The 26,460-nt window shown below is 40.5% G+C and overlaps 1 protein-coding gene across 3 annotated transcripts in view; it reads left to right on the forward strand.

Annotated features, from left to right (window-relative positions):
• Positions 1-26,460, forward strand: part of nlgn2a (neuroligin 2a) — a gene marked incomplete at both ends in the record, with an annotated part of 134,343 nt that overhangs the window by 21,813 nt on the left and 86,070 nt on the right. The window contains one exon of one of the 3 annotated variants that reach the window (XM_080486485.1): positions 17,090-17,143. The exons of the other annotated variants lie outside the window; for them this stretch is intronic. Coding sequence (XP_080342611.1) covers positions 17,090-17,143 — 54 coding nt within the window. The remainder of the gene's footprint in view (positions 1-17,089; positions 17,144-26,460) is intronic. 3 annotated transcript variants of the gene reach the window in all.

Below are 26,460 nucleotides of genomic sequence, written 5' to 3' on the forward strand. Positions count from 1 at the left end.
CCTTACCGAGACAAATTAGTATTAATGGAAAGTCTCCAATGGTTTTATAACTCGGTGTTAGCAGGCGGGCTTAAGAGTGGAGTTGCCTTTAATGGAATATATACTCACTGGCATGAAAAGCAGGAAAGTAAAGGCACAAAGGAGGAAGAACGTAAATACACACAAGCAGCACACGCCTGCTTCTCCGTGTCCCTACTCGTCCTTTGACCTGAATTCCTCCCTGTGCTCCTTCTCCTACTCCCTTAGTGTACCACTCAGTCAGCATTAGGAGCTCATCCTCATCTGCTCATTGGTTAGTAACGTTCCAGCGACGCAGCCCGCGGTGGAATAAGCTCTTACAAGGCCAACCAGAGAGGAGGAAGAGGAGGCGGAGGATTTAGATGACGGCAGCTAGAAAGAAGAGCAAAGGGTCAGCCCCAAACAAATACACTTCTTTGTGTCTGCACTCCCAGAAGAGTCCTCAAAGGACATCCAGGCTATTTTGTAAAGATGCGATGCGTGTAAAACTCTGCCAATTGTCGGAGTTAAACCATTTGTGGAGGGACAGTGAGACTGTATCTCTCTATTTTAGTTCCGTCCAGTCGTGTAGTTTCTATTTAACGGCACTCATTTAAAGTGACACCACTGTCCAATGAATACTAGCTTCTTCTCATAAAAGAAGACTTGAATTAATTAGCAGTAAAACTAAAGTTTACTGAGCTGATTACGCTCAGGGGTTTAGCTGCTACTTGAAGCACTTTTTTTTTTTTAAGCATATTACATTCGACCTTTGCATTGCATGTACTTGGGTGCATTGGATACGGTTTTTGTCATTCCAACACTGCATTGGGTGGCAGCAGTAAATCCCTTCTGCATCAGGTTAACATAATATTTGAACTATTGTCATGACAACTATTATTTGACACCAAATGCTGACACCTGTTGTTTTTTTGTTTTTTTTATTGATAACTTTTAGAATGGCTTAGTAAAAAAAAATGTTAGTAGTGCTGATGGTGGTCCAAACTAGTATTGCGAGACTGGTGCTCAAACACCAGATCTTCCTCCAGACTTTTGCAGTTTAGACGTGACGAGACAAATCAGAGTCAGTTTTTAAAAATTGGCTTTAATTAATGTTTCCTTCATTTACAGATGGTCCAGATGGTTCTCATGATGATATTTGCCAATGTTCTCTAAGAACCTCACAAGCATTTTTAGACACTGCGATGACCGATAAGTGCCTCGCCTGTATCAGTTGAAACAGATTTGATCAATCTTCCCAGGTTGGTAGACGCTAACCAAACAGCTTTCCACACATAAGCTCCCAAATCCCAGTAAGTCACAGCAAAACCTCAAGACAAGCATGTGGCCTGAAACAATGTGGAAAGAGTGAAATCTGGCACTTTACTGGAAGGTTGAACCGCTTTATAAAAGATTGTTTTTTTTTTGATGCATTGGATAGTCTTGTCTTGTCTGATTCATTCCAATGCTGCCGTCTCAGTTGGTTGAGTCACTTCACATGAGGTGACTCATAAGCACCTGCTTCAGCTGTGGTGATTTTGAAGTGGTGATTTCTAAATGTACTCTGGAAACACAGTATGATCTTAATTTAAGTATATTTAATGTTTTCTGTTTTACGCCAAAGTTTCATTTGGCTAACAATGTTTCATTAATGAAACAATGTTTTATTAGAGTATTAGTATCTAATAATACTGAATGATTGTCCATTCAAAGTCTTCAACAACATTTATTTGTTTATTTATTTCACACTTTTAGAAATATATTTTACGTCACTCCCATCATTTACAAAATGCGTGATCTGTGGTGTTCCACAATGCTCAATTATACATCCAGTTATGATTTGTTTGTTTGCTCTTTCATATGGGTAAATTGCAGCTTTATTATGTAGTTTCTCTTTTAAAACACCCTCATTTTGATGAATACAGCTAATGCTCATCTGGGTGTGTCCTGCTCTGCTCTCTCTTGTATAGATTATTATCAGGGTAAAGAAAACGGACAAAGAGAAGACCTCTTTGAAGTAGAAACATCTCGCACAGAAGAGCAACAGTGATTGTACGCTATACAATAAGGTTATTAACCAGATCGCCAACAAGCCTTTGTTTAGGGCAGAAATAGCCCACGGGATGAATGACTGCTTGAATACACAAACTCCTTTGTGGGTTGTTTTTTTTTTTTTCTGGACAAAAGCAAGAAAGAGTACATATTGTAGAGATTACCTCTGAGATGAAATACTACATGAAATGGCAACGGAACAGCTGAGGCTGTCGGCATTTTGATAGCGCAACAGAGCAGCCTCCCACCATCTTTTTTTTTTTTTTTCCTTCTTGTTTTTCCTTTACCTCCTCCACCTTCCCCATATGTCAGACACCATAAAGACTCTTTGCTCTTCAAAGGTTAGCCTAATAAAGAGCACACACAGCTCAGCTGACAAAACTGCAAATGTCAAAATGGTTAAAAAGCGGGCTGTTTCTCAACATGCCTCTTATCTTTACATGGCGGCAAACAGTGGGTGCTGTTCTGACAGACCCGGGGTAGTGTGGGAGATGGGGTGAGTGTCTCTCCAGTAATCTTTTCACCTCTGGAGCAGAAGGAGTCGCACTGTTGAAGCAGGGAATTGACAGGCTCGACACAAACAAGGCTCGACAATTTGATGCAGACCTCCACCGTCACACAATCTAGAACTGGAACGTGGTGCAGTATGAATCTATTTTAGTTCTATAAAACAATATCATTACATTGATCCCTATATCATTAAAACCTGTCTTATTAATGATTGTAATGATCAGTTAGAAGTATTTTTGGTAATTGTAATACGTCACAATCACATAACTGCAAAAAATAATGCATTAGAACCAAGTCAAGAACCAAACGGGAGGAGTCATTACTGTTTTCTGTCCTCCAGCATCTGACTCAGTGATGGTGTAGTTACAAATTCTTTTCATTTATTATTATGTTAACAAGTCAGATTTTGTGTGTTACTAAGTGAATGTATCAAAACCATATATTTAAAACAAAGTTGATGGTGGTGACCTCTTGTGGCCACAATGAGTATGAGAGAAACAATGTGACGCAGGAGATGAAGTCGAAAGATGATGGAAAATTCGGGGGGTATCAATAGATAGATGGATGGGATGGACATACCATGTGGTTAATTGTTTTATATGATTTTCATTGCCCCCTCTTAGGTTAAATTGTCTCCCACGGTGATTATCAGTGTTTTAGAAGAAGACTGCGCAAAATAAGGAGTAAAACTCAAGCGATTAAGATCCCAAGTCCAGGTCAGTTAAGATAACTAACAATTAAGGAGCAATACATTTGTAACTTCCCAGTGTCCATTTAAATTCATGCATGCATTCAGTCAATAAAATAAATAGTAATAATTAATAGTTGAATCATCAATCTGTCAAGCATGGGACATGGAGAGATGTCAGAACAGTAATATAAAAACCAGATAAGATAAAAGATAACGCACATAAGATGAAAACAAAACGGTATAAAAACAGTAGTTAAAAACGGGAAACAAGACAAGAAATAACTAAAGTATTTTAAAGGTCATTTAAACATCATTTAAAATGGCCGTGGCCTGTGTTCAGTACAAGAAATCCCATGTGATGGAGGGAGGCTGTAAACAGGATTTAGTCTGCCGATTTATGCAGAACTTTGATTGATTGGCAAACCTTAGGGAACTTAAACACCAAGAATCATCGTCGGAGGTGAACACTATTACTTCAGAACCACGGTTATATGCAGTCATGCACACGTTTCAGCTCAAATTGTAAACCGAGATCGATTTCAGGACACGTGTGGCTGCAGGTCGCATTCATGCCATTAATGACCTGATGATGAGCGCAGAGGGTGGAGTTCAGTGTGTGTGTGAGTAGTTCAACCTTGTTCAGTGCAATGCAACAGATTTGACATTGTCAGGGGACGTCAGCTCACACATCACCGCTTCCATACGTCCGATGCATCAATGTGTCAACGTTGAGGTGTTCTTCATTAAAAACTGTGTGCGTTGGGCAGTGTTGACACATGGGATTCAATATAACACATGAAGCAAAGTAACTATTGGATTTTCTGCCTTTATTTGGTCACCTTATGAAAAGTTAATGCAGCGAGGCTCAATATTCCTGCCTGAGAAGGGAATTTCTTGGTATTGGGGAAAAGGTTGCTGGTAATTTGTTATTTTGTAAAGACTGAAACTTGTATTGTTGCATTTCAGATTCTGCTCTGAAGCTCACAGTCGTTGCTGTAGTGTATGCATGAACACATGGACAAATCAGCGTGTGCGTGTGCTTGTGTGTGTGCGTGTGTGTGTGTGTTGCTACGCGGGGAGAAAATCGCTTTAACCTTCATGCCTACTCGATCATCAGCACTCGGTAAATGTCACTCCATCTGCCTCCCCGCCACTCTCTACATCTCTGTTTCCCTCTCTCTCTGATTCACATAATATCGTCTTTTTTCTCTCCGTCATTTCTTTATCTGCAGGTTTTTACCCCCCCCCCCACATGTTCCCTTTGCCTCCCCTCCTCCATCCTCTCTTCTTCCCCTCCCCTCACTCTAAACTCCTTCTCCCACATCATTTTCACCTCCCATTCCTCCGCCTTTTAAAATACCCTCCAGTCACACTCTCCTCCTCCTCCTCCCCCCTTTCATTTCATATACATTTTATCCTCCTTTTTTTTCCCCTCCCCTTCCCGCCAGCATGAAAACCCTCTTTTCTCTTCATTTTCAGTTCAGTCCAACCTCCTCTGTCTTTTCCGTCCCTCTTATACACACATTATTTGAAAAGCCCTGTGTCAGCATCCTGTTCTCCCCTGTCATCTCCATCTTTCTCTCTCTTTTTCTCCCCCTCCTTCATTCTTTCTGCCTACTTCATTCCCTCCCCTCCAGGCCGAGGCGGATCGATATTTCTCAGGCTCTCGGTCTGAGGCTCCCGAATGAGGCACCGGGAGACTCAGGAGGGAGAACGAGTTGACAGGGGGAGAAAAATGGTGTGCAAAAAGAAAGGGAAAGGGGAGGGTGGGACGAGAGGAGGCCAGGAGAAGGAGGGAAACTCAAAGATGAATTGTGGAAAGAGAAGGACAGGAGGAGGCTAAGGAAACATTTCAATGACGGCTCGCAGCGATCGCTTTACCAGACGGTTATTTTCGACGTTTGCATTGTAATTGGCTGATATTGATATGTTAAGAGCACATCTACATACTAGCAGGACTCGACCTTATTCACTTCTTCGTACCTGTAGCCTAGCAACGCACAAAGCAGCCCACGGATAGCCGGTTGTTAAGCGTCGGTGTGTTTTCTCATAAAGAAAAATAAAGGTTTCCTCAGATGAAGGTGTTGGAAACACAGAAAGCCGCCTCACATTAACACAAGTAGAGTCAGTCAGCTGTCAGACGATATGGGGGGGGGGGGGGACTCCATTTACCACAGGATAGACTGTGGAGCAGCAGGGCTCAGACGTCAAAGTAAAAGTAACCTTCCTGCAAACCAAACCAGCAGTTAAGACCAAATATTAACTTTAAGTTTTCCATGAACTTCTTGAGTCTTCTGTGAAGATTTGCAGCAATTTGTGAATGTGGCTTATTGAAGTCATATTTCTTACATGGTAGGCTGTTATGTTGAGGTTTTTTGTTGTTTTTTTGTTTTTTTTTTTCATACCTCTGCAAGATTTATTACCTATTTTCTGTTAAGAAACACATAATGGAACCGGGAGGCTTTTTATTAATTAAAATCTCGACCCTGTACATGCATCTGATTGGTCATGCGGTCTAATTTCCCATGTCACAAAAAAAAAAAAAACGTAGGTTTTAGGTTAATTAGTGACTGTGTTTTGGTGACTGGTCAACTGGGAATGGAATATGGAAAACTTTATCATGATGTATAGTCATTAAGTCGTTTTGAGAAACGAGTTGATCCCAGCTGACTTTGGGTGAAGGCAAAGGACATTTGAACATGTAAACACATACATTTCAATATCAGGATGCATGTGGCGGTCTTTGAAAAGGGTTATAGAGTCTGTGTCTAAATAAAATTAGTAATACGGTGGAGTTCCCACACTGAGATCATTCCACAAAGTAATTACTTCCAATATTGCTACTAAATATCCAAAAACAAAGCTGGCGGTGATCCTTAAATTGAACAATAGTTCCATCATTGACTCTGCAAAGTGTAAAATCAAAGAAGACAATAGGTGCAGTTGTGGGCTGCACTTTTTCACTAAGTGAAGAACAGATCAGGCAAATCTGAAATCCCAAACTGAACAGCAGATGGCAAAAAAAAATGCCTTTAAATGCCACATATTTTGTATAAATGCCCCAAAACATCTTTGTTCTATTAAAAGGAAATATGATGAAGTTATTACATGATCATATTCCTGGTCTGCAATAAGTTTGCCGTTTAACAGTGAATACCACGAGGTTTCAGTTTGAACTCATGTTGGAAAAACATCCAGACGTATTGCTTCCAGTTACAGATGTGAACGTAGTGTATTAACTCTTACTACTATATCAGGCAGACTGAGGCTTATTAACAAGCCATGAGGACATTTTTTGAAGGACACCAACACTTTCTGCCTTCAGATGTCTGAATACGGTTACGTTGCGTTGTGTCGTCATGCCTCCAGTATTCCCGGGATTATCAGCTTCCCGATATTGTTTTGATCTTCTTCGCACTGCTGTTCTTTTCAGTTTTGCGTACACGAACAATCAACAGGAGCAGCTCATTTATGATTAATGTGGTAAGAGATATCTTAAGGCGATACTGGCTTTAATTACTTCATTACGGTACGCTGCATTATGTTTATTTTGTATCTGAAATATTACTTGATCTATATCCTGCTGTAGTTGGGTTATTTTATGCAATTTATGTATTTTTGTAAACCGACATGTAACTTTGAGGGATTTTGAAGTAAGTTACTTAAATTGTATATGCACTATAAAAAAAATAAAAAAAACTTAATTTAGACTTTTAGAAGATTAAAATACATATTTTAGGTTCTGTGTGTGAATGTGTTCACATTGACTCAATGAATCAAACAGAATCTATAGAAGGTTTCTTTCATTGTTTGTGCCTCATATATGCTTGGATATGTGTGACGAAATGCCAACTTTATTTATAATTTACCAAAGTGCCGTACAGGAGAATAAAAAAACAACATAAAAATACACAGTTCAAACATTATAATAAATAGATAGAAAACACAGGCAGTACAAAATAAAACACAACGTTGAAACTAAGTAAAAGGATAAAAACAAGGGTAAATGGATTTCACTAATATGGTACAGTACATTTCCATAGCGCTTCACACTGTTATTCACATTCACCCACTCACACACCAATGGAGGCGGCTGCCATGCACGGCGCTCAGTCCATCCATTGGGAACAGTTCGGGGTTCAATGTCTTGCTCAAGGACACTTCGGACTGAGAGTCGAGCAAACAGCTCACATCGTGTCGAAGGCCACCGTGAAGATACGATGAGTAATACTGATTATAATTATATAATTGTATATAGTAATACCATTATATGCAACAATATCGTCATTTTTTAGTTTTGACTCTGCGAACCGCAAATCCAAATTACGGTTCATGTTGCTGGCAGCAGCCATGGGGATGCTTTATTTTTATTATTATTTTATTTATTCCTGCAGTTGATGCCTCAAAAAAAAAAAAAAAAAAAAAAAAAAGAACCCTGTGGTATACAGATATAAATACATCTAATAAATTTGCAGAACCGCACGTCTTCCTATCTCACCCTTTTTTTATGCGCATATAGTCTCCTGAGAACAATGTGGAGCAAGATAAAAGCTTGCCAAAGCCAGCTCGAACACAACAGATCAGCTTCTCAGTGCAAGACAAGGGTGGAGAGAAAGCGGCCTCATAAATAATTTGAACTATGGAAATAGGAGCATATTCCCAAAATATCAAGCACACCTAAAACAAGGTACTCTAACATTTTATGATTTTATACTGACGTTCCTCAGGCTTCCCGATGTAGTTAGCATCAGTCCTGTTTACTGTGGAGAAAATCAAGCCAAGGTAGATTAATTACGCAGATTAAAGAGCAGAGGAGCTTCAGCTTCTCAGCCTGTGGTCCCTTGACCAAGCGTCCCGGTCTCCTCGGCCCCACTGTGCTCCGGTGCTCCCCCTGGTGGCCTCGAACAGGCGGGCGATGCGCCGCGACACTCTCATCCATCTATGTCTGTAACTTTGAAATCCCCTAAAAGCCTATTATTCACCTAATGCCGCGACAGGCAAGGTTACAGTGTATTAAGTGAGTGAGACGAGGGAGAGGGAGAAAAGTCCCTGTCGTCCTCTTTCAAAGTGTCACTCCGTATGAACAAAAGCTACTTGATATGCATGAATGTCCTCTTTGTTAATGTCCAACAGGCCATTATTTTATATCTACTCATAAGTACATAGTACTTTTTTTTCTGACAGTATCGGAACATCAGTGTAGATATTATATATATTATATATATATATGTATATATATCAACTTTTCACCTACCGTCTGTTTTTCTCTCGAGCCTGCTGAAGATAGCGAACTATAAAGTCCAGGGCTTTTATTGTAATGTGACTTTTTACCACAAGGTGGTGCGGTGAGACATTGACGCTCATCCTATCACATGTGGCTCAGTGTGAGATTTAAATGTCACTCTTCTGAAAGTAGATTTATATAAATGTTCCGACATTCACTTTTAATAGAGCGATCGCAACACGTCGCAGTGTGACGAATGAGTTTTCTGAAGCGGCAGCGCCACCTGGTAAAGGAGGCCACATCCCACAGTGACTGCTATTCATCCGAGAGAGGAACTTCACAGTTGTGCGTAGCGTAGTCGCAGCTACTCATGTGTGACCCGCCCACACACCAGCCGCACACACGCAGAGCGTCCACGCTGAGCGAGGCGGGGAGCGCGATAATGAAGCGCAAGATTGGCGGCAGTGCGTCTGCCTGCTTCTCTGCCCGATTGTCCGTCCGCCGCTACGACTGTGTCGCAGCGCATCCGAACGCGTAGCGAGCGGCGCGTCGCTCTCGTCCCGGCTGCTCGTCGACAACCTGCTGTCACGCGCACTCGTGCACGAGGCCCATCGAGTTATTCATTACTGTGGCGCTGTAATATTTTAGCTCTAGGACAATGACAATGTCCCCGTCTCGTTCTTGCTCTTTTCTCCCTCCATCTCCATCTTTCTCCCTTTCACACACACACACACACACACACACACACACACACACACACACACACACACACACACACACACACACACACACACACACACACACACACACGCATGCATGTTGTTTTGTACAGCTCCGGCCGCAGCGTCCATTCTTCATGGCCGTCGCTCGCTCACAAGCTGTCAGACACGGTTCCATTTCCTCGTAGATCACGCCGGACTAGCACACATTGCCTAAATGAGCTATTCAACATCTACTTACTCTTCTGCCAGAGCATAAACATTTTCACACGCTCGTTCGTATCTGCATACACAAAGCAAAGAAGGAGGGAAAGAAAAAAGCCTTTCCTCTTTTTTTTGTGCTTTGGTGCATCACATATGGTTAAAAAAAATAAATGAAATAACTCTTGGTGTAGACGTACATCAAATCTGGCTCATCTTAAATGCAAAGATTTAAAGTCATCATTCACCGGGACTTCTGCCAGTCATTGCTGAGGCAAAGTTTTTGCATGCTGTAAAAACACATCGTAAAGATCAAACTTCAGTCATAATCCTGACAGGTTTGTTGCAGCCAAACCCTCGGGGCAGGATAAGATCGACTTATATACAGTACAGGGTACCAGTAAAAGTAAAAAACAAAAAAGAGAGAGAAAGCCCAACAAATGATAAGAAAGCAGTTTTCATCCAGATTAGATAGAATCTGGTGGCGTTTCAAATGATTTCAAACCCTTTAAATGGACAATGGAAGATGTTTGAGGGTTATGGTTCGTCTCCTGGTGTTGGCTGTTCGCTTCACTTTCCGCTGCTGTTGCCATTGGTTCATAAATACATGTTCAGGTGTTGTGCCGAGTTCTTCCCAGCTGCTTAAAACAATTGCAGGACTCTCGCAGGACCCGTGTGCATTGGAGTGCTTACAGTATGAAAGAACGGACTGAGATAATGACTCATTATCTCAAATCGACCAAAATAACGCGTAATGAGTGAATCAGTCATTAGACTGACCTGCACAGCGCCGACAGCTCAGCACCTCTACAATAATACAGCTGAAATTATTAAGACGTTCTCATTGAGGGAGACGATTAAAAAGAAACCCCCAAATTACTTCTCTATGTATCTATTCGCTTAAAAAAAAACTACATTCTTGGATTATATTTTAAGATTTTTATGAATTCATTATATAAAGACCAGATATTTAAACTAGGAATAATGCGGAAAGAGTAGAATTGACTTCTTTGTTCGGAGATTTGGTTTGTTTCTGTTGGTAATGATTAACTTTAAACTTAAAAAGAACAAATCAACCTTGTTGTCAGACTCTGGGAGGAATTAAACTACATACATTTGACATGTGCACATTGGTCACAAAAATACCAAATCTGGATTTAGACTGACGTTTTAAATCACACGTGTCATCCTTCTGTCTTCAGCAGGTTGCCACGTCTATTTGAACGTGAAAAATGAGCTGGTTCCTCGGTTTTGACGAGAGCAACCAATCATGACTCACAAGATCTCAAATGAATGAGACACCTGTGGGAGAATTTCAAGTGATGCTTCAAAAACAAAAACGCGCTGAACGAGGAGCCAGCTACCAGAGGAATCATCTTCACCAATACCCCCCTCCCTCCGCCTCGTTTTTCCTCACTTTGCTTTTCCTCCACGAAAGAAAAAAAAGTGGCTTAACACTCGGGGAGGAAAACCTCATCGGACTAAATCTGCGTTTCTTTTTTTCTTCTTCTTTCAATCACACCAAATCTGCATTCACCATTTCGGCTGACTCCGGCTGACATATTCAACTGTGTTTACTGTGTGTGAGTTTTCCTTTGCGAGCGTTCGCGTGGCCGTCGGGGGGGGGTGGAAGCGCAGGAGGAGCGCGGCCTTACGAAACCGGCTTCAAAGTGAGCCGCGCAGTCGGCCGGCGACGCAGATGCGAAGCAACGCGAGGAGGGAAAGATGAAAACAGCTTCACAGTGACGAGGGTGAAAACAAAGAGAATGTACGGGAGACAGCAGAGAGAGGGAGAGGTGGGGCTGTAAACAACTGGAGGTCTGAAATATTATCTGAACAGTGGCTGTTCTCATGAGAGGAAAGAGCAGTATGGTTCTATTAATGAATTCAAGTCATTTCTTTAATACCTGCTTTGGTTCTATTATGAACCCGTGCGGCTATATTTGGTTTCTGTTTGTGAGAGGAGGTTTCCTCCGATGTTTGGCTTCGCGGCAGAGTTTCATCAAGAAAATGTGCCATTGATACACTGCATCCAGAAAGTATTTGACTTTTTTCACATTTTTCTTAAGTCAAACACATTTTAATTCATCGGCAATTTCATCCTGAGTGGGCTGGACCAATACAATAGTGCCATAATAACCTTTAGATTTAAACTTTTTTTTGGTTTTCTGTCGTTGTTGTTGTTGCACGGAGTACATGTGATGAAAATGTTTGCAAAACCTAAAACCTCAACATAAAGCCAGTTTTAATGGTACTGCACCTTATATTGCATCATGAATGTTTTTACAAACTCTCCCTGCCAGCATGGCTTTGGGGTTAATGCCAGTTTGCTATCTTTCATGGCAGCATCGCCGATAACTCAGCTCAGGTTTCAGTGTCATGTTGTGCCGCCACTCTGAAATTAGTTCAAAAACTTAATGTTTTCTTAAATAATTTTCCATTTTGCTTGGTGGTTTTTGGCCGGATTGGAGCTTCTTGCTGGCCGGTTTTGACCCACGGACCTTGTGTTTCACATTCATGTAGAACTTTGAGGAAAAAAAATTTCAAATAAAGCTGTAACACAGGATACCTCCATAATGACATGATTTTCTTTTTAAATGTATGTAAATGTATTAAAAGAAAATGTCAAATGTTGTGAATACTTTCTGGATGCACTGTACGGAAAGCAGAGTTTCCCAACCTGAGGTCCAGGACTCCTGTATCTGCAGCATGCCTTTCCTTTTTTTCCATCGCAACCTTTTGATATGCAGCAACTGTCAAATATCCCCGTTTTATTGTCCATTTTAAGCCTCAGCCAGAAAACAATTACCTTTAAAAAAAAAAAAAAAAGTTGTTTTGCTCTTGTGTTGTTGTGAAAGTGTGTGTGAGACATCCAGCTTTGGCCTTTGTGGGCACGTCAGTACTTTCTACCATCTAATTAAACTGAGGTATGTTGGAGAATTAACCCATTAAAGACATGCAGGAGCGGGGTTTGCCCACCTCTGTGTCGCAGACTCCCCGCACACTGCAGCTCTTTTGATTGCGTCTTTAAAATGTCAAGGAAACCAGCTGTTTTTTTTTTTTTTCTTTCCCCTGCAGCTTGATTTGCTGTGCTCGGCTGCTCGCCCACTCGTCGCAGGGAAAAATGTGTCAATCAAACTCCACTTTTTTTTCTTTAAAAAAAAAAAAAGAAAAAAAGAACTCTTTTCTCAGCATGTCACCGGCCTGGTAATAGTTGCTTGATTTGTGCTTTCCCCCATTTTGTCACAACTCCCCTAAAAATGAGCTGTTCGAGCTTCTTTCACTGGCAGTTTTTTGTGTTTGTTTTTTTTCTACTTTTTTTCTGGGATCTCGAGAAAGTTTTCAGGGGGTGAGTTTCATGTGCCACAATCACAAGCTCTTCTCAACCACACCTCGGTCTAAACGGCTCTGGGCATTCTGGGCGTCATGTCCGTGGAGATGACCGATGATTGGACAAAAACTAGTCTCAACGTGGATTAGAATTACAACCTCAATCAAGTTGATAAAAATTAAAAAAGATGACAAAAACAACACTGAGAAAATGCATCCATTTTTTGTGCGAAAGATGCTTCTGCTCCAAATTTGAAATGGGAAAGTAAACAACGTGGCATTAAAGTCTTCCAAAAAGAAAAGTTGGGACTGAGTTTGTGAATGTGTGTGCTTCATTCAGGGTTATCCTTGTCATAACCTTTGTCGTAGTTTACATATTAATTCCACTTCAGCACTCTGATTCTTTCGTTCTGAAGACATGTTGTGTTTTTTTATTTTTATTCATATATAAATATATATATATATATATATATATATATATATATATACTTTGCTGAAATAACCAAGTCCTTTCATCCCAAAAAACAAGATTATTTGTTCTTAATCCAGAGCGTGAAATCGGATTGTTTGGACCAGACGTCACATTTTCACCTCACCTCAGTCCATCGTCACACATCATGAAATATGTGGAAATGAATATATCTGGTACGAAGGTGATTGCTTTTTTCTGTTTTTACATTTTAAGTCTTAACCCCACCCCCCACCCCCCCCCACCACCACCACCACAAATAACTGTAATGTATATATGTAATAAAAATCTGAAGTGTTAATCGTGTTAAGGCTCAGAAACTGAAGCATCTGACTTTTTCTTTTCTTTTCTTGTCAACCTTTTTAAAAAGTTTTCCTTGCATCACATTTGAAAAAGTGTTTCTGAAACGGCAAAAATTTTCTCCATCTATGTATATATATTTTATTTTTTGCTGTGTCTGAGAAAAAACATGAGTCTGAATGGGTTTTTCACAGTTTTGCGTCCTGTTACATTCACAGCTCACTTAACAACTCGGCTCTTCTGGAATCAGGCTTCTGCATACGATTGTTGTCCTTGACTGAAGAAGTGAGTTTATTTTTTTTTGCAGGTTTGAAAAACAGAACTCGACTTATTTTCTTTTGTTGTTATTTCATTGTTTCCAAGGTCACAAGTGAACTTTTACCTGACAACACACTTCACTAAAATCAAACCTCAGGTCTCATGCTGCTCTTACCATTATTGCTGAGCTCTGCTTTCAGGCTCCACTTGCAGATAGAAACTTTTCTTCGCCTCTCTGGGGTGCGAATATAACAGAGCGCATTCCAAACGTCAGACTGCAGCAGCGAGCGAATATTGCACACTTTTGCTTTGAGGTCATAAATCTTACTTTGGAAAGAAGTGTTCCCATTAAATTAGTCGTCATTGCTCATTTTCTAATTAAGAGTTGTGTTGTTGCTCGGAGCCAGCTGTCAAGTCCCTCCTAATGATTAGCTCGCTACCTGAAAGCGCCGCATATATCCGAGGTGCGAGTGCCGGAGCGTCCGGGAGGAGGATTTGTTTCGGAGCAACCCGTGGCTCGCTAGACGGATCGCATCGCTTTCATTTCACTTTGTAGCGTGCGGGCAGGCGCTAAACTCGCCTCTCGTTGTTTTCTCGGTGAAATCCGGCCACGCGTCTTATTTGATGATGTGGTCAAGACTGAAATACCTCACTGACTGCTGGAGGGATTCCCAGGAACGGACACTCATATCCGCTGAGTGGACTGTCATTAAACGTCGTCTGATCATATTTCCCAGACAGAGACTCTGTATGGAGACGAGTATATCACACTGGGCAAACCGGTTGACATTTCTAATAAACTGACATGGATTTTCAACATATTTTTTGCTTCAGTTGATGCACAGAGTACGAAACAATTATTGTATTTAGCTCCGTTTTTAGCCTCTCATTCAACTGTCTTGCATTTTAACAGATTATTGTAAATATACTGACAAACTTAAGTCTCTGAAAACAGTTTAAAGCTTTAGTCACCCTTCGTCAATGGGTTCAGTGTGTCCTACAAATCTGAAATGTGGTCCGGTGTTCAATGTAGAAACACTTCATAGTGTAAATATTTCCCTTTTTTTTTTTTTACATGGCTTCGTTACTGTATAACTCATATAGGTTTGCCCCGTGAAGCTGCATGAGTTAATTTTGAAACCTGCATCGGTTTAAAACCTGGAGCGGGGGGGAAAAAAAAAAAGAAAAGCAGATCAGATGTAGCAGGAGTTTGGTGCGGACACTGATCTTTAGGAGTTTCTATTCATCCTCAAGCTTTTTTCTAACTTTACTCACGCCAACCTCCAGATTGCGGTCAACAGACAAAGGGAAACTTTTTTTTTTCTTCCTCTCCAGATCCAAAACTGATGTAAGCTTCGGGGCGAACTTTCTTAACCTGACTCAGCTGTTGGGAGCAAAAAATAAATTAAAAAAATACATTATTTAAGGAGGCTACTGCTAGTATTACACTTTGTGTGTACTGTTGCTTCACTCACCGCTTTTGTTTTTCCAAGATTCAACAAGTTACTTTGATGTGTCATTATTTTAAATGGTGCTGATGTGTATGATGAGACATTGTATATTTGAATCAGAGGACAATTGCAACGTATTGAAGCAGGTTGATCCCTTTGGGGAAATTACCACTCTGTATTTACCCCACCCTTCCATAGGTAACTTGAACTGCACATGCTGGGAGCAGTGCTGATTGTATCTCCCCATGTTCTGTACTCATCAAATATTTTCTCATGTTTATTTCCTTTGTTTAAAACTCCTCCTGGCCAGGTATCAAATACTCTGTCCTGTACGATATAAAGAATTTCACTTGGACCGCGAGCAGATACTTTCAGTAAGTCTGTCTGGTTACATAAGCTGTTTGTTGTTGTTTTTTTTTCCCACAACTTTTAAGGGAAAAAGAAAGAAAAAAATGTTGTTTTTTTTGCGAAACCTCAAGTGTCCCCGAGTGACTTCATCAGATGAAAGGTGAAACAGTTTTCTTCTCACCGCGCTCAGCCTCTGAATGCGGAGGTGAACAGCGTTTTCCACAAGCGGTCACCACGAGGAGGTGGTGACCGGTGTACAAATACAGTTTTGGTTCTGTTTGTGACTCGGTGGGGATGATCCAAGCAGAAGTTATTGATGACCAGTTTTCTGATTGTATGAACCCCAAAAAAAAACCCAAAATCTTATTTTCTCCATCTGTACTACTTACCGTATCTCGCCTTCATTTTCTGATCTTTCTCTCTAATCTGCCACTCTTAGAATTTACATAAAATAAATAAAATAAAGCAGCCATTGGGCAGATGGGGATCAAATTACACTCACCTTTTTTTTTACCTGCACTCCTCTACGCAATTAGCCACGCGCTGGCTTGTCATATCAGATTGACACACTGCTGTTCTGTGTAATTATTTGCCCGCCTGGGGAATGGGAGCTTTTTTTGGGTTTCGCCACTGAATAATGACGACAAACGTACACACACACACACACACACACACACACACACACACACACACACACACACACACACACGAGCGCTACGAAACACTGAAACACCCGGTGCCCTGTTTTATCTGCAACATGATTAACATGCCTTTTACCATTACAGGGTCATTGTCTCTCTGCTTTAGCGGCGGCTGTGTAATTAAAGGTGTCTTTGTGTCCACTGTGTCTTTCTTTAAACAAACAAAAAACAACCAAAAAAATACGCCAAAGAGAAACCTCTAATTGAGTGATGTTGTGCAGCGTCCCTTTTAAAGCGTCTTGTGTGTTGAGACGTCAGCGTTTTGGGGGGTTTGAGCATCAGGACCGTTGTTTCCTTTTCCCTCTCGCTTTTTGATCTCAAATCAACTTTTTTAAAATGTGTTTGGAGCAAAAAGGACCGGGTCCTGTTCTTCAAATCACTCGGGCCTCACTCTGATTATTAACCCCGCCTCTTTCACCACTTCCCTCCTTTTACCACCTTTCCATTCAAACAAAGAGGTAGACTCAGGGTTTCAAGGAAGGAGAGCAAATAGAAAGAGAGCAATTCAAACAGTGGCAGCCATTTTCTTCTACAGGGGGAAGAAAAAGAAACTACATCCGCAACAAAAAAGAAAAAAAAAAAAAAAATCTTTGATCTTGTGTCTTTTCTTGTGATAAATCTGTGTCTGTGATGCCTTTTGTTTTTGTACTCTTTTTATAAGGAAAGGAAAAAAAAATCAAAAGACTAAGCAAACATGAACTCTTGCTGATTTGTCCTTTTTGCTCTTGCTTCTTTTCTTTTTTTGATATTCTTTTTTTTTCTTTTTCTCGGTTTTTGCCAGTAATCTTTTTTGAATTTTCTCTTTTCTCTTTTTCCCCCCTTTTTTTCTTAACCCTAGGTCCGCTCACAAAAAAACACGATGAATCTTCAATGAACAAGCCTCGAGACGAAGGTATTTTTGTTGCATGTTTTTCCTTTTTTCTTGTTTTGAAGTCTTTTTGGGGGATGTGTTACACACATTGCACACTCACACGCATCCTCCAGCACACACACGCATGCACACACACTACGAACACACACACACATCTATAGGTGGGACTTTTTGATGCAGTGGAGCTGTGTTGGTGGAAAAGTGTACATGTGCTTTAAAAAAACAAAAAAAAAAACAGGATGTCATCAGGCTTTGTGTAACCTTGGGTGATCGTAACGACGGGATCTCATTATGAATCCAGCTCCGAGTGTTTTCCAGAGCTCCTTAAGTGGCTCTCGAGTGACGGAGGGCCTCGGACCCCGCCGTCACCCGCCGCGCCCTTGAAAGCCCGTCGGTCCGCCGACAGCACGGCTCCGTGACACCAAACCGTTGTTTAGCTCCTTACCGAGAGCGGCTTACACAACCAGGCGCGTCGTTATTGCGATTCGGCCTCCAGCTCAAGGATGAAATTGCTATTGAATGAGGAACTACACAAATATTAAAGGCAGCTCTATTCCCAGTCAGTGGCGATAACATCAAATCAAGAGAAGGGGGTAGGAAGAAAGAAGAAACTGCACAAAAAAAAGGTCGGGGAGGGGGGGGATACATACTCAAGGACACTTGTGCCCTGCTGTGGAAGATTTAACTCTAATCGGCATCTGGAATGGGGACGCAAAAAAACTCTCAGCCTGCTTCTAATTTATCTCCAACCGACAACACTCTCAGATGGTGGAGGTGATTTTATCTACACTTTCATCTGCCCCCTTCCTCTTTCTTGTGGACTTGTTTCTCACAAGGAAAGAAAAGGAAAGATGACTGATGATATTTTGATGCATATATCTCTTGGTGCTATTTTTAAGAAGGGGCTGTGCAGGTGAAACTTTTTCTTGGCTCTTTCATTTGGGGTATTTTTTCTTTTTCTTTTTTTCTTTTCTCTTGAAGTTTGGGATTCGGGAGGAAGTTTGACACGAGAGGATTTTCTTGCTGATCAAATGCATCGGCACAGACACAACCTTCTTGTTTTTGTTTTTTTTTCTTTTTCTTTCTTTCTTTCTTTTTTTTTGAGCTGCCACAAGTCAGTCAGGCCCAGTCAGGATGCTTCTTACCCCTCCAATAAACTAACCATTTTCTCCTAAAAATGTCATCCTTCATCCCAACTTACAGTTAAACTCAATAACCTCCAGCAACTTACTGCACTGTGTGTCCTACATGCATACAAATACATGCACTTTATATAATAATGTGCTTTTATATGCATTAGGACATGAATCGCTTGGACATATCCCGTCTGTTCCTGAAATTAGCTGCGAACCCATGAGCAAGAAGCAAGAAATATTTCATCAAGCCACCACAGAAGTGAGAAAGCTTCTTTTCCAATCGAAACTTTCTTGAACATTTGTCCTTGCAGACTAAATGTACATATAGAATTTAACACGAGCATCTGCATTCACAAAGTTGTACCGATGATATATTTAATAAGGTTGGAGGCGTCAGGGAGCCAAGAACTATTCATATGTGATGTGATAAATCACACCAAGTATAACATATTATTATTGCTAGTAGAATTGTTAAGCAGATGATATATTGTCTTAGGTTAAAATAATAGATGAAGGTGTCCTTGATTGAGTGTCAAAGATCATTACCAATGTTATGAATTAAAATCTCTTCAACAGGGTTTCTCAAAAAACAACGCAGGGTTTTTTGATGTCGGCGTTGGTTGTGTTCTTTATATTTCTACAAATAACCAAATTATTCCCGAGAAAACGGGGTTAGACTTTGAACAGCAAAATCAATTTGATTATATGAAATTACTGCAATCTCTTCCATTTTTTCATTATAAAATGAACTGATTAGACTTTGTTGACTAAAATACAAAGATCCCGGTAAGAGTTATTTCACTTCAACATCTTCAATTCAATCGACGCCTCGAGGGGAAATCTTTGTCGTTCACACGTTCAGTCTACCTTAACAATGCTTGGTGATTTCTCCTTACTGTTGACGTCTCCAATTTCACCCGTTTTTCCAAACCTGTTCACCAAACCTGGACTGGGCTTTGTTTGTTCAGGTTCAAGGTCCGTGGGGACAGAATATTCTCTGTTGAACTTACCATTCCACCAAAAGATGAACTGATTACATTTTGTAGACCGAATGTTTCAGACTGACAGAAATCAAAGCTTGTTTCATGATGCCTTGCACGGGTTCCTTTTTCTCATATTATTGCTCAGTCAACGATAAACTGGTAACTTTTTAGTGGGTCCATGTGAAAAAAAAAAATAAAATCAAAGATTCACCAAAACATCGTAAACTCAAAGGCGAACTTGATCACAATGTCAATGATCAAGGTGACTTTTACACAAATTTTCTGCTGACTCAACGATGACCTGATTTGATTTCAGTCATCTCAGATCAAACTGATTAGCGGCATGAATTCTTGTTTACACACTGCCCACAAAACTCTCCAGAAGAGGCTTCAAATTAAAGAAAACATTCAGTCTGACTTCGAGTGGGTGAACCTCTTCACATTTCAAAGTCAGGGTCACTCTTCCCCAAAGCTGAACTGATTAGAGTCTCGAACACCTCACTAAAGTAATTCCACAGTTCCAAAACAAACTCACCCTCACTGATGATCTGACTCCCTCTTTATTGTTGTTGATTTTAGAAATAAATACATTTTCGTAATTTCTCCACCCTAGCTAACAAAGGAAAAACTATTTATACTATTAATACACTCTTAACAGTTCTTGCTGCAGATTCACTGATCAACCAAAACATTATGACCACTAAACGGTAAATCAGCATTACAGATCTGCATTATGCAGTGAGTGAATGTCGTTCATAAAACGTAACGTAGACGTGGTTTTGGCATGGGAATCATTATGTATGTCTGAAGAGACGTTTTCACATGCTGTATGGTATTTCTAATCCCGCCATGAAACAAACTTTTGAGTAAACTGAAGGGAAATTTATTTTAATTCCAATCAACTCGGAGGACTGCAGTGACTGTTTGTGGCTGATTCCCACTGTAAAAATCTAGTCTAACAAAATATACTTAACATTAGGATACAAACCTACAGTGCTTCAGCTAAGCAGTCAATAACTTGCAGCGGCTGCAAATTGATTAAAAGCAGTTTCTCGCAAAACAGAAGCATACTTGGATGCAGCAGAGGTGCTTTATTAGTCCTGGATTGACGCACCGCTGCAGAGTCTTCTTAGTGTTACAGTACAGTAATCCTACACAACAGGCACAGTTTTCTTCAGTGGGTCTCCGGTGACTCTGCACACATTTCTCCAGGCTCTGATCTATGAACCCTTTGATTCCAGGCCGCTCCTCAGCCTGACCTGTGCCATTTTCTGCTCCCAGGCAGCACACGGGTGGTTCTCAAAGACCCGCTTTGTCTGAAATGTTTGCACAAATAAAGCGATCAGTGTCGGCAGCCAGACTCAGACTGCAAGGGGGCTGGAGTCTTTCATTAATCTGGCATAAATGCTCATTATTGGCTGTCCTGCTTATTATTTTCTAATCAACAACATCCTTAGTGACGGACGGCTTCAGCAGCAAACGCACGGCCATTTATTTATTTTTATTCTGTCTGATTAGAGCCCAGTCGGCACAGTCGGTTCATCCTTTTTGTCCACCATTTTGTCCTCATTCTTTCAGCCGCGTATCAACAGCCTTTTCAAACTGGCATGCTTTGAAGCAGTATATTCTAGGCCACGCACAAGCCTATTCATACGCCGTCCTATTCACGTAGACGAAAGTACACACTGTACTCCCGAGAAGCGTCCTCGACCCGCGCAGACGGCTTCATTCAGGGGGGCCGCCTCGGCATCAGGTGCGAGAAAGCAACGACTTCTGGGCCGCAGTGCTGCTCAGGATCGATGTACGGGAAGATTGATGGAGCGCTGTGCGCGAGTGTGTGTACGCATACACAGAGAGGGAGCGAGGGGGTGGGGAGCCTGCAAAGCAGGGCGAGATTGAGCTAAATCAAGGAAGAGACGGTGATGGTGTGTTACTGTGCCGTTCTGTGTGTCGACTCTGATGAGAAACAAACCCAGAGCCACCTGCGCCCCAGACCTGGAACACATTTCTGCCAGGAACAATGTCACCTCTCCCTGACACACACACACAGACTGACGCGTACAAGGCTGAGCAGTACAAACATGAGCGTAAGAAAAGGAAACACTCCACTGACAGACACAGATGAAGTACAGGTGCAGAACTGCAAAAAAAAAGCTGCAAGGATTGAAAACTGCACATAGATTCTCTTGATTTCCCAAACTAATTATTGACATTATTGTACAGTCTCTCCAGAATTGTATTTTTTCTAATTATAAGGGTCAAAGGAAAAAGTTAGCAGCAAGCTATTGGCATCAAAAAAGTGTATGTTTTACAAATTTTGTTGGAGGTTATGGCAAAAAAAAAGCTGGAAGTTACTCTAAATAGAATGTAACACAAATTCTTCCAAGATCTTTGTCATCTTTAACTCATATTTGCATCAGCAGACGACCACTTTTCCTTGTTGTCGTACCACTTTGCATATTATTTTATGGCTTTAATATGAGAACATGTGTAGAAAACTTTGTTCACGACTTGGTTGTTACATCGAAAATAGAGTTGAATCTTAAAATCTGATAAATGGAATCTAATCTCAGTCTGTTTGATTATATCCAAAGTCCAAACTCTTTATAATGACTTCCCTTTAAGATAAGAAGTCGGGGCAGTTGATATGAAAGTGTAGGGAAAATCTATGGGTCAGGGGAATGTCTTTTCCCCAGAATGATTTTATTTCTTCATCTTCGAGAAAAAACCATAATCATGAAAAGAAAAAGTTCTAAGGAAAAACTAGCAATAATTTTTCATCAAAACACACAACTCATAACTTACTGTAAATGTAGGTTTAGTGGAAAAATACGAGGTGCGACATGTTTGGCTTCTTTTCAACCCAAACTATGGTCCTGTGTCATTTCTGACTCGGTTCTTCTTGTTAAAATAAACATCAGAAAAAAACGAGCAGCCACTCTTCAGCTTGTTATGGCTGAAGATTCACCCAGTGCAACCGATGAAAAGAAACAGGAAAACCAAGAGGAAGCTCACAAGTATGTTTCCAAACAAACCATCTGATTATTGTCTTTTCAAGAGCAACGTCTCATTTCTCAAACATTAGCCGCGTTATCATGGTTTGTAAGGAGGGTCTTTCTCAGTAAAGCAGCCAATTTTCTTCATGAATAGTGATGATAACAAAATGAACCCTCCAACTGGGTGTTAAATTACAGTGTAATGATATCATTAATCAAACAGCAGTCAAAGGTTTACATTTACCTTCAGTCACTCTGTCTCGCCAAAGCTTCATTCCTGATTATCCGGTCCTCATTTTCTTACTTTTTACAGATTACATACGATTACACCCACTCGCTTTTGTTTGTATTTGAACAAATCCTTTGTATTTGATGTGGGGCCGCCTCTACGCAACAGGAAGACAATATTTCTTCATAGATTTTAGCTGAATTTGTTATGCAACTGTGTGGCTTTGAACTTGAATCGAAAACACATTAGATAAAAAATAGAGATCTATCTGCCTTCAGGTAATAGTTAAATTATAGCAAATGATCAATACACAAGCAATAATAAATGAGCATCCATGCAAGAAGTGGTGTTAGTCGTTATTTAACATTCCTTTTTAATAGAAAAAAGATAACTGTCTTTTTTCTACAAGTAACGTAAGAGACATAGTTTCAACTTTACATGGATTTCATCATTTGTTACCATACCATCATAAATGACCACCAAGCCATGTTCAAATGTATGAGTTCTAATAGTGGCAGCTTCTTTTGCAGCTGTATTGATTCCACTATTTGTGGTCAATGCTGCTGATGAACATTGCTTACTGACATTAAACTAGACCTTTATATTGTAAGCTACAGTAATATTGTATATAGTTGTTGTTGTTTTTTTTTTTATATCGATCCCCATGTTCTGCTGAGCTGGAGAGAAAATCCCACCAGCTAAGATGTAAGAAAAAGCATATCTATACTGCATACAGTAGTATAGTCACACTGGCTGAACGTGTTTGAGACTGAAAGGCTGTTTTCTGCCGGCCTCTCAGGGAGAAAATCTTCAAAGTTTGCTGTGCTGTGAGGGGGAATTGTGCTCTGTTGTCAGCTTTCCAGTCATATCGCAAAGCTCAGCAAATGCCCCTGATTCAAAACACTACCGCAATAATCAACTTTCGCTCGTTTACTGTATTGTTGTAATACTGTATTCTGCAATACCGGTGCAATGCGAGATGCCTTGGTACAATGTGCAATATGATATCCAAGGCTGTGATGCAACATGATATATTTCAGCAATATCACAGGGGAGGGAGGGAGGGGAGGCAGCGAGCAGCAGCACTGCTGTGATACAGTGGAAGATAATTACAGTTGTGCTGATATTCAGTGCAACAACATGACCTCGGGTGCGATATTGCTTTTATATCACGGCCACTCTTAACTCTTTTTATTGGTGCAAAGCAATAAAAATAACACAGTGATTTATTTCTTTAATCATTCGTTTTGTCTCAAATTGTGCCGCCACCAAACCACAAAGTGATTGTTGCTAAACACAATGCCGCCTCCTCCACGTTATCTCTACATCGGCGCGTCTGTACGGTACTTATAATCATTCATGTGCAACCAGAGGAAGGGGGAAAAAAAGGTTGTTTACCATTAATAGGCTGTGAAGTATCCCCATTCTTAATGAGTACTCAATTATGGTTTAATCAGATTAGACAGTCTTTATACTGGTGCATAAAATAAACTTTATGTAATTTGATCAATTGCATTATATGACGTAATTTCCAATAGAAAAGGAGAAGCATTGGTTATACCAAATGTTAAGCTCCCTTATGGCTTCCAATAGTTCTGATATTAAGACTATTAAACTCCTCACCTTCAGTCGGGCCTTATCTGTTCAGTAACTAGATGTAGCAGGCAAACATGAAAGAAACATAGTGCTTTTTCAGTTTTTTGTATTATTTTGATGATAGAGGATATTTTAAAATGAATTTCATTTAAAGAAACAAAACACTTTCTCTGTGAACCACCAGAGGGAGCTTATGGTTTTGGTGGTACTTTAATCAAATGTTGAGAATCAACGGAACTCATTGCATTACGCTTTACTGTGGAAAAGCCTTTATATAAATAAAGTCAGAATAATTGCTCAAATCTTGCAGTAGGAGCAGTGTCGTGACAGTGGTGTGTGTATGTTTGTGTGTGATTTGAGGGGTTGTCTTGAGTTTGGCTACTTCAGGCTAAAGGCAAATATTCTGGGGGCAGTTCAGACCATTTCTACTGTGTACTGACTGATATAATACAATATACAGTATCATACAATGCATTGTATAGTTGAACTGGATCGTGAAATATGCTACCTTGTGGTGACGGACAGAACAATTGAATACAAGTGAATACAATGTGATAACTTGTGATACACAATACAAGAAGTAGATATGAAATAAAACATTGGCTATATGACGATGGAATATGCATCAGACAAAGCAAAATCATCTATGAAACAAAACATAAAATACCCGTTTGCATATAAACCATCCATCTTTAATTCTTTAGACCGCTCAATTAATTCAAAGATGTTTCCACTGGGAACTCTTGAGGGTTGTTATATTTCTGAATATCGGAATACACAAAATCGAATGGCTAATAACGATTAGCAATAAATGTGAACAGATTGCAGTAAAACCACAACGAGCTGGGATGATGCGTTTTTACAGCTGATGCTTCAGCTTTCAACACCTCCGGCTGCAGAACACTCCACGGTAGCTTTAACGTCGATACTGTCCAGGCAACTTCTAAAACTTCACTATCTGTGAAAAAATAAAAAATAAAAGCAGTCGCTGCTGGCCACAGTTTCACTCACAGGTAAACCAACGGCTGTGTTCGGCGTTTGAAAGCAGCTCTGCAGGACGTTTCTCTCCCCCGTGCTGGATTAGTGAACTCAGAGCGCTGAATCAGCTCTTAATTAACACCTCTTAATTGAATATGTTCCACACAGTGATAGCTGCGAGAAGGGCTTGGATGTGCTGCCGTTTTCCCAGGAATAACGTACATATTTGGCTGGCGGGGACTTTTTTAATTTTTTTTTTTCTTCAAGTGGTTGAGATTTCATGTGTTAGAATCATTTCTGATAAATTAACCCAAGCAGAGATGGGAGGGCGGGTGTATTAAATGGGTCAGTGGGTGGGGTGGGTGGGGGGGGGGGCTCTACTTTAATTTCAATTTGAACATGTATTTAGCATAATGCAGTGATCACTGTCTTATAATTCAACGGTGTTTAACATGACTTTCTTCTTCTTCTTATTACCTGCAAAATAAATAAGACATACATGGACTGGGGGCCTCATCTGGTCCGCAGGCCACCATTTGCCCCAGTCTGGTTTAAACACAAAGCAGGAACAAAGCACGTATCACATTGTCAATAAGTTGGTAACTTTGATTTAAATAGACTTTAAATTCCATTTTCCACGGAGCAGTATATTCGACTATAATGAGTACGAGGATTGATTTTATTCTATTTTTTATTTTTTCCAAACCTGTGATAAAGGGATGGATGTATCTTTCTTACCCTCTCTGGCAAATTGCACTCTGCAGACAGCGGGAGACAAAGGACTGAAGATGCTGCCACTGCTCGCTCCAGCATGGCCACCATGGTGGTCGATGGTGTGAAGGAGTAATGGGAGTTTGTCTCTTCACTGCCCCCTTTTTTTTTTTTTTTTTTTTGTCTGCATCCGAGTGTTTTTTCTCAATTTCCTCTTCTCTTTGCCCGTTCCTCTTTCACTCGCCTCCTCCTTCCTCTGCCTCTCTGTGTTATGTGGTGTTTCCACTCTGGTTATGACTCTGCTAACGGACGTTTTGCCTGTGGGCAGTGCAGCATCCCTCCATATCGGCCTCCCTGTTTGTGCTGTCAGACGTGCACATGCACTCTGAAACAGCCCCTCTTAACATACACACAACTCTATCTCTCTTTTATTTTTTATCATTATTATTTTGAAAATGGCCCCATGCAACAATAGAGACTTGGCAACGTTTGGTCTTTTTCGTATCATTAGGAGCATCCAGGGACATGCTCTCCTACTAAATCCCTACATTTCCTGTAGGATTTAGTTTTTGCCCGGGACACCGTGTAATATTCAACATGCTGTACAATACATCTCCTCACAGCCAAATATTTGAATTGCCAAATACAAAAAAAAAAAAAAAAACACAAGGAAAATGTGAGCAATCATTTAACTGGCTTTGCATCCTTT

Source organism: Lipophrys pholis (genome assembly GCF_963383615.2).
Source record: "Lipophrys pholis genome assembly, chromosome: 18".
Lineage (NCBI taxonomy): Eukaryota > Metazoa > Chordata > Actinopteri > Blenniiformes > Blenniidae > Lipophrys > Lipophrys pholis.